Consider the following 12,867-nt stretch of genomic DNA (forward strand, 5'->3'; position numbering starts at 1 on the left):
TGGCGGGCGCCTGTAGTCCCAGCTACTCGGGAGGCTGAGGCAGGAGAATGGCGTAAACCCAGGAGGCAGAGCTTGCAGTGAGCTGAGATCAGGCCACAGCACTCCAGCCTGGGCAACAGAGCGAGACTCCATCTCAAAAAAAAAAAAAAATTTCTGTAGATACATAGTGTGTGTATATATTTATGGCTTATTTGGGTTATTTTGATACAGGCATATGACATGTAATTATATCAGAGTAAATGAGTTGTTCATCACAAGCATTTATTCTTTGTATTACAGTCCAGTTATACACTTTTTAATTTAATTTAATTTTATTTTATATATATATTTTTTTAATTTTATTTTATTTTATGAGACAGAGTCTTGCTCTGTCACGCAGGCTGGAGTGCAATGGTGCAATCTTGGCTCACTGCAACCTCCATCTGCCAGGTTCAAGGAATTCTCCTGCCTCAGCCTCATGAGTAGCTGTGACTACAGGCACGTGCCACCATGCCTAGCTAATTTTTGTATTTTTAGTAGAGATGAGGTTTCATAATGCTGGCCAAGATGTTCTCAAACTCCTGACCTCATGATCTGCCCACCTTGGCCTCCCAAAGTGCTGGGATTACAGGCGTGAGCCATCGTACCCAGCCACTTTAATTATTTTTAAATGTACAATTTTTTTTTTTAACTACAGGTCGTTTTATGATTGTAATAAGTATATAAGTATAATTATAATTCACACATTTATAAGTCATTAATGCTTTTTAAAAAGTTCCATATTTATCTTTGAACATGCAGCATCTCTTTCTGCAAATAAATATAGACTTTGGTTTTGATTGACATGTAGTTAAATATGTAAATGTACTGCTCTAAAGATAAAATTTAGGTGTAAGAAAATTATAGGACAAGCAGTTGTGTTTGTGTGAGAGTTTGTATCTATTTTCCAAAGAAAATTGCAATATTGGAACAAAGGTTATTTTAATAAGGTGGATAATTTACTAGGAATCTAGAAACCTAAAACTTTCTGAAATCAGATCTATATTGTATTACTGTAAAATTTAATGGACCATTGTTGAGACTGTCCCCATGAAAATTCTGTTATTTGTCTGTTACTCGTGCTAGAGCTATAATTGACTTGTTTCTTATATATTTTTTTATTTTTGTGAAGTATTTATTATGTGAGCTGGTCAGAAATTACAGTTTTATAAAATTTAGTAGTGCACACAAAATTTTTAGATGCAAGTTCACAATTTATGTATTAAGTTATATTTTAGTTAGAACATTTCATTTTATTGCTTTAATTGGATAACCCTATATGAGCTGTTTAATTATTCCTTTCACTATTTATAATTGACATAAATGAGTTTATTGTGCCAATTTGTTCAGGTAAGTACTGGGAAAACTTTATAATTCATGGGATGTTTTGATAAATATAGTAAACATAAGAAAGTACTAGGTATGTAATAAATGCTCCATAATTAGCCATAAATAATAATCTTTCTGAAGTGAGTTTGTAGCTCCAAGTAAGAGAAAGAAAATGTATACGGTGAAGAAATGGCAGTCTGCATTTGGAGAGAACATCTGTTCCCAGGCTGCAAAACTGACTCATTCTGAATTTAAAGAGTATCTCTGATTTTATTTTCTAATTATCTTCAGTTTTGGGATACCTTTATGTGTTTATTCCCAGCTGTTGTATGCCTCACAGCCCTTCTTTGTGTTATGGCTACAGTCTTCTCACTGTTCTCTTTTTGCTATGTAATTTCATAGACTTTCTACGTTCTGATTAGAAGTTTGAAATTTTTTAATGTGGTAAATTGTTTTTAACTGGAGTGTTTGAGGTTACTTATAGCTTATCAATGCAATGTTTAGGTCACTTCATTGAGATAAGTCCTTTGCTGTCCGCAGGGGCATTGGTGGAACATGAAGTGAAACACCAGGACCTGGTTCTGGAATTATGGAGGGCAACTCCAGTCCCCAGTGTGGGCCCCAGCCTCTGGCACACTGGTGCATGCCAAATGTACTCCTCAGACCACCACTACTCTGATCAGGGCCCTTGCTGCTGTCACTGTTGTTATCTGTGCTTGCAGTCCTCTGGTACCTGGAAGTTCTGTTCTCCAGGTAGCAGATGACTTTGCTCCAAGCATTCACATCTTTTTATTCCATCTGTGCAGGAGTACTTCATAATGCTGAATGTCTTCTAAAAATCATTTTACTTAAGATAGCTCATATAAATGGGATTGTATACTCTTTGTCACTATGTTTCTGGTATATTTCACTGAATGTGATGTCTTAAAGTTTTATGCTTATTGTAGCATATGCGTAATTTGCTATTTGAAGGTACAGCCATATTCCATTGCCTACTTATGCCATATGTTATCCATTTATCGAGAAACTTAAGTAGCTATCACCTTCTTGTGGGGCGAGGGTTGGAAAATGCTCTTAAAAACGTGTGCAAATGCCTATTCCAGGTCCTGCTTTGCATACATAGATTCCCAGAAGTATACCTGGATGGTATAATTTCTCTTCTTTTTCTTTTTCTTTTTTTTTTTTTTTTTTTTTTTTTTGTTGAGATTGGGTTTCACTTTGTCACCCAGGCTAGAGTGCAGTGGTGCAATAATGGCTCACTGCAGCCTTGACATCCCAGGCTCAAATGATCCTTCCACCTCAGTCACCCAAGTAGCTGGAACTACAGGCACATGCCAGCATACCTGGTTAATTTTTGTATTTTTTCGAGAGATAGGGTCTCACTGTGTTGCCCAGGCCGAACTCAAAATTCTGAGCCTAAGTAATTCTCCCACTTTAGCCTCCTAAAGTGTTGAAATTACAAGCATGAGCCACAGTTCATTTTTAATATTTTGGAAAACCTGCATCCTACTTTTATTGAGGGCTGCATTATTCTTTTCCACAAGCAGCGCATAGAGGTTCCAAATCCTACATAGTTGACAACACTGATTACTTTTTATTTGTTGAATAGTGGCCATGCTAATGGGTGAGACTTCAAGATTTTACTTTGCATTCTTCTCATAAGTGATTTTGATTGTCTTTTCAAATTCCTCTTGGTCATTTGCATAACTTCTTACAGGAAATGTCTTTGAAGACACTGGTCCCTTAAAAAAAAGTTATTCACCCTTGGTAGTGGTTATGTTTCAGAAGTCAAATGGTGAATGGCATTTGTACTCCACTTAGTGTTTCCCTTGATGTGTGGATGTGCAGAAGGTTTTGAAAGTTTGATATAGTACCTTTTCTAATTCTCTTATTGCTTCTACTTTTAATGTGATACTCCAAAAGCCGTCGAAAACCAATGTTACTAAACTTCTCCCTATATTTTCTTCTAATTGTTCAAGAGTTATATGTCTTTTAAGTTTTATGTTTAGTGTATGTAAAATGTTTTGTTTGCATTGAAGAGAAAGGTCCAAGTTCATTATCTTTCTTTTTTTTTTTTCATTCATTTAGTCGTTGAGTTTTCTCACACCATTGGTTGGCGAGTCTGACCTTTTCTTCATTGTTTGGTCATAGTAACCTAGTAAAAGATTATTTGATAATATTTGCACAGGCTTATTTCTGGGTTCTTTGTTCTTTCATGTGTTTGTTTTTTTCTTTATGCCATTACCACATTGGTTTTATTTTTGTAGCTCTGTTTTGACATCATGAGATGTGGTACTTTTTTTTTTTTTTTTTTTGAGATGGAGTCTTGCTCTGTCACCCAGACTGGAGTGCAGTGGCCGGATCTCAGCTCACTGCAAGCTCCGCCTCCCGGGTTTATGCCATTCTTCTGCCTCAGCCTCCCGAGTAGCTGGGACTACAGGCGCCTGCCACCTCGCCCAGCTAGTTTTTTATTTTTTTTTTTTTAGTAGAGACAGGGTTTCACCGGGTTAGCCAGTATGGTCTCGATCTCCTGACCTCGTACTTCTTTGTTCTTTTCCAAAGCTGTTGGCTATTCATGTTCCCTTGAGATTACACATGAATTTTAGAATTATATAAAATATCTCTGCCAAATAAGTAACATTGGAATTTTAATAAGGATGATACTGAGTTTGTGCAATACTCAGAAGTATTGACAGCTTAACAATATTACATCTCCTGACTGAGAAACATGCATTTGTGTCTGTTTGTGGTGTGTTTGTGAGTGTGGGGATTGGCATCAGAGATAGTGCTGAGATGCAAGAGAAAGAGTTCAAAGTGTTTCCTTGGCCTTTCTCTGGTCTGCACAACTCGTATCCACTGGTTAGCCTACCTTCAACTAGTTTGTCTTATTAGGTGTATCATTGTCAAGTTGGTAGGACAATAAAAATTCCTTTCACAAGTTGAAGACATTTGTCCACTTTTGGCCCAATCTCACACCCAAAGACCCAGGAAGTTGGAAGTTAAGGAAGATAAATTCTCCGTGGTAGATTTGTAGGTTAATTTGTTTTATTGAATTGTGTTTTTATTTTCTAATTTTTTGGCATTGTGTCATTTAATCAGAACAAGACACCATGTATGTTTTATCCTTGCCTGTATTTTCATGTCCATATAAAATGGAAAGAGAACAAAAGAAAGAGACATAAAGAACAAAGGAAATAATGTAAAATAAGAAGAGAGGATAAAGGAAGCAAAAAAGAGAAAAATGCAATTTTAAAAGTGCTAAGAAAGCATCTGGGCTGTGTAATCACCATTTTGTTGTACAAGGGCCAAACCAACAAGTCCTCCTGAAACAGAGATATCAGACTGCAAATAACTCCTGAACATTTTCTATTTTTATGTATTTTATTCTTTCCTTAAGTTACCTCACTTTGTTTTGTCAGCTGAAACTAAACCCAGATATATTCATTTGTATTTACACTGCTATGAAGAAATACCTGAGAATGGGTAATTTATAAAGGAAAGAGATGGCTGGGCGTGGTATTTCACGCCTGTAATCCCAACATTTTCAGAGGCCGAGTTGGGCAGGTCACAAGGTCAGGAGTTTGAGACCAGCTTGGCCAACGTGGTGAAACCCCATTTCTACTAAAAATACAGAAATTAGCCAGGTATGGTGGCTGGCGCTGTAATCCCAGCTAGTCAGGAGGCTGAGGCAGGAAAATCACTTGGATCCGGGAGGCGGAGGTTGAGTGAGCTAAGATCATGCCAGAACAGCATAGGGGAACCGCCCCACAATCTAATAAGCACCCATGAGTTCCCTCCCCAAATGTGGGGATTACAGTTCAGATTACAATTCAAGATCAAATTTGGGTGGATACACAAAGCCAGACCCTATTATTCCACCTTTGGTCACTCCCAAATCACATGTTTCTCACATTCTAAAACCCAATTATGCCTTCCTAACAGATCCCCAAAGTCTTAACTCATTTCAGCATTAACCCAAAAAGTCTAAGTCCATAGTCTCATCTGAGACAAGGCAAGTCCCTTCCTATGAGCCTGTGAAATCAAAAGCAAGTTAGCTACTTCCAAGATATAATGAGGGTACAGGCATTGGGTAAATATACCCATTTCAAATGGAGAAATTGGCCAAAATAAAGGGGCTGCAGGCCCCACCCAAGTCCAAAATTCTGTAGGGCAGTCATTAAACCTTAAAGTGATCTTGTTTGACTCCATGTCTCACATTTAATTCACACTGATGCAAGAGGTGAGCTTTCACAGCCTTGGGCAGCTTCACCTCTGTGGCTTTGCAGGGTAGTCTCCCTGCTGCTTCACAGTCTGGTGTTGAGTGTCTGTGACTTTTCTGGCACACAATGCAAGCTGAGGATGGGTCTGCCATTCTTGGGTCTGGAGGACTTTGCCCTCTTCTCACAGCTTCAGTAGGCAGTGCCCCAGTGGGGACTCTGTGTAGGCCTCAACTTGACATTTTTTTCTGCACTGCCCTAGCAGAGATTCTCCATGAGGGCTCAGCCCCTGCAGCAAACTTCTGCCTGGACATCCAGGCATTTCCACACATTGTCTGAAATCTAAACTGAGGCTTCTAAACTTCAGTTCTTCTGTGTGCCTACAGGACCAACACATGAGGAAGATGCCAAGGCTTGGAGCTTACATCTTTGAAGCAATGGCTCAAGCTGTACCTTGGCTCCTTTTAGCCTTGGCTGCAGTGACTGGAATCCAGGGAACTAAGTCTTGAGACCACATAGCAGGGTTTCCTGGGCCCAGCCAATGAAATTTTTTTTGTCTCCTAGGCCTCCGGGCCTGTGATAGGAGGGGATGCCACAAAGGTCTCAAACATGCCCTGAAGGCATTTTCCCTATTGTCTTGGTGATGAACATTTTCTCCTCACTTCTGCAGCCAGCTTCACTTTCTTCTGAGAAAATGGGTCTTTCTTTTCTACCACATCATTAAGCTGTGAATTGTCTAAACTTTAATGCTCTGTCAACTTTTGGATGTTTTGCTGTTTAATTTCTTTTGCCATATACCATAAATTATCTCTCAAGTTCAACCTTCCACAGATCTCTAGGACAGGAGCAAAATGCCACCAGTCTCTTTGCTAAAGCATAGCAAGGGTCACCTTTATTCCAGTTCCCAACAAGTTCCTCACCTCCACCTGAGACCATCTCAGCCTGGACTTCATTGTCCATCACTACCGGCTTTTTGGTCAAAGCGATTCAACAAGTCTCTAGGAAGTCCAAACTTTGCCACATCTTTCCTTCTTATGAGTCCTCCAAAATTCCAGCCTCTGCCTGTTACTCAGTTCCAAAGTCACTTCCACATTGTTGGGTATCCTTATAGCAGTTCCCCACTGCTTCAATACCAATTTACTGATCAGTTTATTTTCATGCTGCTGTGAAGAAATACTTGAGACTAATTTGGAAGAAAAGAGGTTGCATTGACTTAGCGTTTTGCATAACTGCTAAGACCTCAGGAATCTTACAGTCATGGTGGAAGGGGAACCACACATCCTACTTTACATGGTGGCAGGAGAGAGAAGTGTTGTGTAAAGGGAAGAAAAGCTTACAAAACCATCAGATCTCGTGGGAACTCACTATCATGAGAACAGCATAAGGGAATTACCCACCTGATCTAATCACTTATGATAGCTCTCCCTGAAAATGTGGGGATTACAATTTGAATTAAAATTGAAAATGAGGTTTGGCTGGGGACACAAAGCCAGACCATATCATCAGATCTCTAACAATATTTTACTTTGTTACTATAATCCAGGTCCAAATAATAAAAATAAAAATGTTTTCTAGTCATGGTTGCTTTGTTTAAAGTAGCCTGGGCAGATTGATCAATTGTTATATGAAGTTGGGACAGAAATCATTTATTAGCATTCTGAACTGGGATCCTGGCCAAGAAGAGAAATTCTCTAGAAAGGAGCCGGGGGTACATATATAAGAAAAACTCTTGGCCAGGTTCAGTGAAAATCACAAGCAATTTTACTCTCGTCAGACAGAATTCTGGCTGGCTGTGTGGACAAAAAGCCCAACTTGGGGGAATTCAATCCAGGACCTATCTACCTTCAATCTTTTGCTGACCTTTGGATGGGGTTGTGGGTTTTTTGTTTTGTTTTGTTTTTGTTTTTACAATGTGGCCACTATTTTGTAGGGTGACTCTGGTTTGCCGGGGCTCCACTCCAGACCCTAGTCACCTTGGATTTTCCAGTACCTGGAAGTATCATCAGGAAAGGCTGAAAACCAGCAAAGATAGCAGCCTGCCCCTTCCTCTGGGATCTCCATCCTAGGGGGATACTGACCTGTTCCCTGCCTGAATGCATCTGTAGGAGGTGGCTGGAGGCCATGGTTTGGAAGAAAAAGTGGCTGTGTTTTGGTAGAGCATCTGTGCTGTTGATAGATGCAGGAGGCAGATAAGGGAACCTGCCCAGGTCTTGTCTGCACAAGCCCACAATAAACTGGAGACCCACCAGTGCACTGAGAGAATGGGATGGAGCCAATGGAAAGTTCACGCTTTGTGCAGAGGGAGAGGAACCTGGCCTCTTTAGTTCCTATGTGATGGCCTGGTGTTCAAGATTCCCTCTCACTTTGCTCTTTGCTGAGAGGTTGGGATTTTTTGTTTGTTTGATCGATTGATTGTTTTCTTTTCCTTTTTACCCAATAAATTCTGCTTCTCATCCTTTAGGGTGACTGGGAGCTTAATCTTTCCTTAGTATGATAAGAACTCAGTTTTAGCTGAGCTAAGGAGAAAATTCTAAAAAATTTTGGTGCCCAGACATGGGCCTTGAGGAAGGGCAAGATGCAAACCCAGAATCTTTTTCCCTTTTGCTTCTAAGCCTTTTCATCCTTGTACTTCTGAGAATAGAGGAAACAGCACACCAACCCACCCCAACAGTCGCAGGTGCACATGAGATGGACCAGTGAATGGTTACTCCCCTGCACCCTCTAGGTTGGGGCCAGAGTGCATGGCTTGGGCAGTGAGTTCTCTGCCACTTATCCGCTGTTTCTCCCCGTCCTCTGACCAAGGACTCCAGCTCTGTTCGAGCCCTGGAGAAAATAATCCATTTGCATGAGAAGCTTCTTCCCTGTCCTACCCTTAAACCTTTTTTATTCATTTTCTCCACCCCATCAGCAGTTAACTTTTAAGTGAGAGGGTTTTCCCCCCATTTTAGAGAACATTTTACTAGGCCAGTACACCAAGTATCACTGTGTATATTCTCTGTAAAGTTTTAATTATTTTTAAAAAATGGTGAAGTTGGTCTTAAGCTGTATACAATCTGGTGCCCTTTGCATGTCTTCCTGTTTGGTCAGTAGGGATCTTTGCTGCAGGCCTCCATTTTGTTTTATGTCCTTGGGAGCATGATCTGTAACCACATGGCAATATTTTGCTTTAGCCTCTGCAGTCTGGGTTCAGTCCTGGGTAAAGGAATGAGCACTTTTGAGTTGGTATCTGTGTGACTTTTGCCATTTGGTGATTATCTTCTCTTCATGAACAACTCTTGAGTTTTATCTTAAACCTTCCTTTTTCTGGGTTGCTGTTAAAGGTTTTAGATTTTGTGGCCAGGCGCAATGGTTCACGTCTGTAATTCTAGCACTTTGGGAGGCAGAGGCAGCTGGATCACGAGGTCAGGAGTTCGAGACCAGCCTGGCCAAGATGGTGAAACCCCATCTCTACTAAAAATACAAAAATTAGCTGGGTGTGGTGGTGGGCACCTGTAATCCCAGTTACTCAGAGGCTGAGACAGGAGAATTGCTTGAACTCAGGAGGCAGAGGTTACAGTGAGCCAAGATTGCTGCACTCTAACCTGGGCAACAGAGCAAGACTCCATCTCAAAAAAAAAAATAATAAAATAGATTTTGTGGCCGGGCGCGGTGGCTCACGCCTGTAATCCCAGCACTTTGGGAGGCCGAGACGGGCGGACCACGAGGTCAGGAGATCGAGACCATCCTGGCTAACACTGTGAAACCCCGTCTCTACTAAAAAATACAAAAAACTAGCCAGGCGAGGTGGCGGGCGCCTGTAGTCCCAGGTACTCGGGAGGCTGAGGCAGGAGAATGGCGTGAACCCGGGAGGCGGAGCTTGCAGTGAGCTGAGATCCGGCCACTGCACTCCAGCCCGGGCGACAGAGCAAGACTCCATCTCAAAAAAAAAAAAATAGATTTTGTAAGAACTGCTAACCCCTTTGAAACTCACAGTTAAATCATAACCTTAATTGGTGCTTGTTGGTTTCACCTGTACAGTTACTTTTAGGAAAGTCTGAAAGCCAGAAATATTGGCTGCCTGGCACAGCTAAAGCAGGTAATGGGGAATTTAAAAGAATTTTCTTAAAGTATATTCAGCTTAATTAAAAGTACATATCCAAATTTCATATATATATATATATATACACACACATATATATATATACACACACACACATATATATTTTGTTTGTTTGTTTATTTTTTTTGAGACTGATCTCACTCTGTAGCCAAGCTGGAGTGCAGGGGTGTGATCTCGGCTCACTGCAACCTCCGCTTCCTGGGTCCAAGTGATTCTCCTGCCTCAGCCTCGCGAGTAGCTGGTACTACAGATGCACACCACCACACCCAGCTAATTTTTGTATTTTTAGTAGAGACAGGGTTTCACCATGTTGGCCAGGATGATCTCAATCTCTTGACCTTGTGTTCCACCTGCCTCAGCCTCCCAAAGTGCTGGGATGACAGGCATGAGCCACTGTGCCTGGCCCAAGTTATAGGTATATTTAAAGGCTTTTTTTTTTTTTATTGGACCTTGTTTTGCTGAATAAAAGAATTCTTCTCAGTTGACTGAGAGTTCTCAGTTTTCTCCATTTTCTCCATTTTGTTTTTCCACTCTTAATACATGCATGAGAGGCCAATAATCTAATCAGGAGATTGGGAAACAAAGCATCTTATAGCTACTGGATTCTTTTTTGCCTATCTGTGTAGTTACATATGTGCTATATCTATGTAATGTCTATTTTTACAAAGCTGTAATTGAGCTAGAGAAAAACAAGTTCTTGGATCAAATATTTTTTGAAGGGAAGGTAAAAGCTGTGGTACATTGAAGTTCACAAGACTTTAATCATTGAGAAATAAAAACAGACTTAGCAATTATTGGTAAAAAGCAGATGTCATCAAAATACACATTTTTGTTTAGGGTTAAAGGATTGTTCTGATTTAGATAAGATAAAGCTAAAAGTTTAAACAAGTTATAAAAAGTTTCTATAAAATTCATCTTGCCAAAGAAATTTTGTCTATGAACACTAAATTACAAAGGGTATTATATGTTTTTTTGTTAAATTAAGCATTTAAATAATAGCACAACAAGGTACTCTTAAGGCACTAATCTGCTCTTTAGCAAAATTTGTGAAGTGTTATAAAAGGGCTTTACTTTTGTAAATTTTTTTAAATAATTGTGACAAAATAAACATGGTAATCTGGAATTATTTCATAACATCAGGTGTTTTAAACCTCTAACATTTCTTCCCAAAATCAAGCTTCAGTTTCAAAATTGTCTTTTCTCGTGCCTGACTTTTGAATGCTACAGAGGGCCCCTGAGGTATCCAAAAGAGATAAACCGGATTATTTGACATATTTAGTTACATGGGATTGCCAAAATGGTGTTCAGTTTTCTTTAGGTTATATTTTGATAAATGATACTAATCTAATATGTGTTCCAAAATTGTATGGGATTTCTAATATTCTAATATCTTGAGTATATGCTGTCAAAAATAAGGTTTTTATGTTAAGTTATTGTAAACCAGAGAGATTATCAAACCTCTTTGTCAATTGTGTTTCTGACTATAACTACCCTGGACATTTTGTTATTCAAAGATAATTGTTGTCTTGTTTAGATCCTTTTCAAGAGATGGTTTATAAGAAGCTACAGAACTGTTACAGGTGCTCTCAAATGCAGGTTTCCAAATAACTTTGGAGATCATGACAATGAAATAAAGTTCACAAATATCAAGCAGAACAAGAGTTAGCTAAATGGACTGAACTAATAGAAAACTGAAATTATTATTACTATTTTTACTTATGCTTGGACCATTGCTAATTCTTATTTTGTTTTTTGGAGTCAAGGAAACTTATTTTGAGCTATTTATAACCTTTAATAATTGAGTAAGGTATACTCCTATGAACAAAATTTGGAGCACATTTATCTTTTTCTCTCCGCCTGGCTTCTCTAGAACTTCAAAACTAGTTGTGAGTATTCTTAACTTATGACAATATAGTTGTTTGCATCAGTGCAATAAGAATTCATTTTTCTTTTTCAACAGGATGCAACTGGAGAAACTGCTTGTTTCACCAAGGCTTTAACTGGAAGGGTACATTTCCCTTTAAGGAGTTAAGCTTGACTTGTAGAGCTGATAAAAGCCTCTTGGAAAAACGGGCCTTATACTTTGTTACACAGTCCCCATACAAGGTTCCTAACCTGCAGTGAGTAAAGAATGTCACTTTCCAACAGGCCCAGGAACCACATGCTCTTGGGACCTCAAGAAGAGAGGAGTTTACCCAACTCACAGGTATTTGCAAATATAAACCCATGGTTGGACTTAGCTTTGGAAAGTCCTATCTGAGATTCTTTGTGGTACAGAGTTCCATCAAAGCCAATCTAAAAGGCCTGTATAGAAATAATTATTCTTGCTGTACTTTATGCAAATAATCAGGCCAAGTATGTGACTGAAGACTATTTTGCAAACAACACTGTCCTATCATGGTTTTTTTGTTTGCTTTTTGTTTTAGATGGAGTCTCATTCTGTCACCCAGGCTGGATGGCAGTGGCACGATCTCGGCTCACTACAACCTCCACCTGCCAGGTTCAAGTGATTCTCCTGACTCAGCCTCCCGAGTAGTTGGGATTACAGGCACACATTACCATGCCCAGCTAGTTTTTCTATTTTTTTTAATAGAGATGGCATTTCACCATGTTGGTCAGGCTGGTCTCAAGCTCCTGACCTCATGATTCACCTGCCTCAGCCTCCCAAAGTGCTGGGATTACAGTTGTGAGCCACCGCACCCAGCCCGTGATTTTGTAATACAAATGAGAGAAAAATTCTTTTTTTTCTTTTTTTTTTCTGAGACAGAGTCTTGCTCTTTCACCCAGGCTAGAGAGCAGTGGCATGATCTTGGCTCACTGCATGCTTCACCTCCCAGGTTCATGCCATTATCCTGCCTCAGCCTCCCAAGTAGCTAATTTGGTGGTGCCCGCCACTACACCCAGCTAATTTTTTGTATTTTTAGTAGAGACGGGGTTTCACAGTGTTAGCCAGGATGGTCTGGATCTCCTGACTTCATGATCTGCCCGCCTTGGCCTCCCGAGAGAGAGAAATTCAGTTTCAATACTTATCATCATTAAATTCTAGACTCATTGATTGTCTTTAAAGTTTTTGCCTACATTTTAGATTAAACCTGCTTATTCCTGTAAACCAACCATCAATCTCTGGCTACAGCTCAGAAGGAACAAAAGGGATGGGAAATGTAAAAACCTGGATCAACATTCTAGTTCTGGGCAATTATTATG

The 12,867-nt window shown here is 39.7% G+C and overlaps 1 protein-coding gene across 4 annotated transcripts in view; it reads left to right on the forward strand.

The window, feature by feature from the left end:
- ZNF595 (zinc finger protein 595) overlaps positions 1 to 12,171 on the forward strand; it is a 48,004-nt gene extending 35,833 nt beyond the window's left edge. For 2 of the 4 annotated variants that reach the window (XM_033213350.1, XM_033213352.1), the window contains 2 exons: positions 11,624 to 11,671; positions 11,812 to 12,170. In XM_033213350.1, the coding sequence (XP_033069241.1) occupies positions 11,624 to 11,671; positions 11,812 to 12,009 (246 nt within the window). In that variant the 3' untranslated portion in view covers positions 12,010 to 12,170. Of the gene's footprint in view, positions 1 to 1,887; positions 2,594 to 11,623; positions 11,672 to 11,811 lie in introns of those variants that run through there. The other 2 variants (XM_033213353.1, XM_033213351.1) reach the window with 2 other exon arrangements.
- The last annotated feature ends 696 nt before the right edge of the window (positions 12,172 to 12,867 follow it).

This window comes from Trachypithecus francoisi, unplaced genomic scaffold, assembly GCF_009764315.1.
Source record: "Trachypithecus francoisi isolate TF-2019V2 unplaced genomic scaffold, Tfra_2.0 Lachesis_group1, whole genome shotgun sequence".
In the NCBI taxonomy this organism is placed as follows: domain Eukaryota; kingdom Metazoa; phylum Chordata; class Mammalia; order Primates; family Cercopithecidae; genus Trachypithecus; species Trachypithecus francoisi.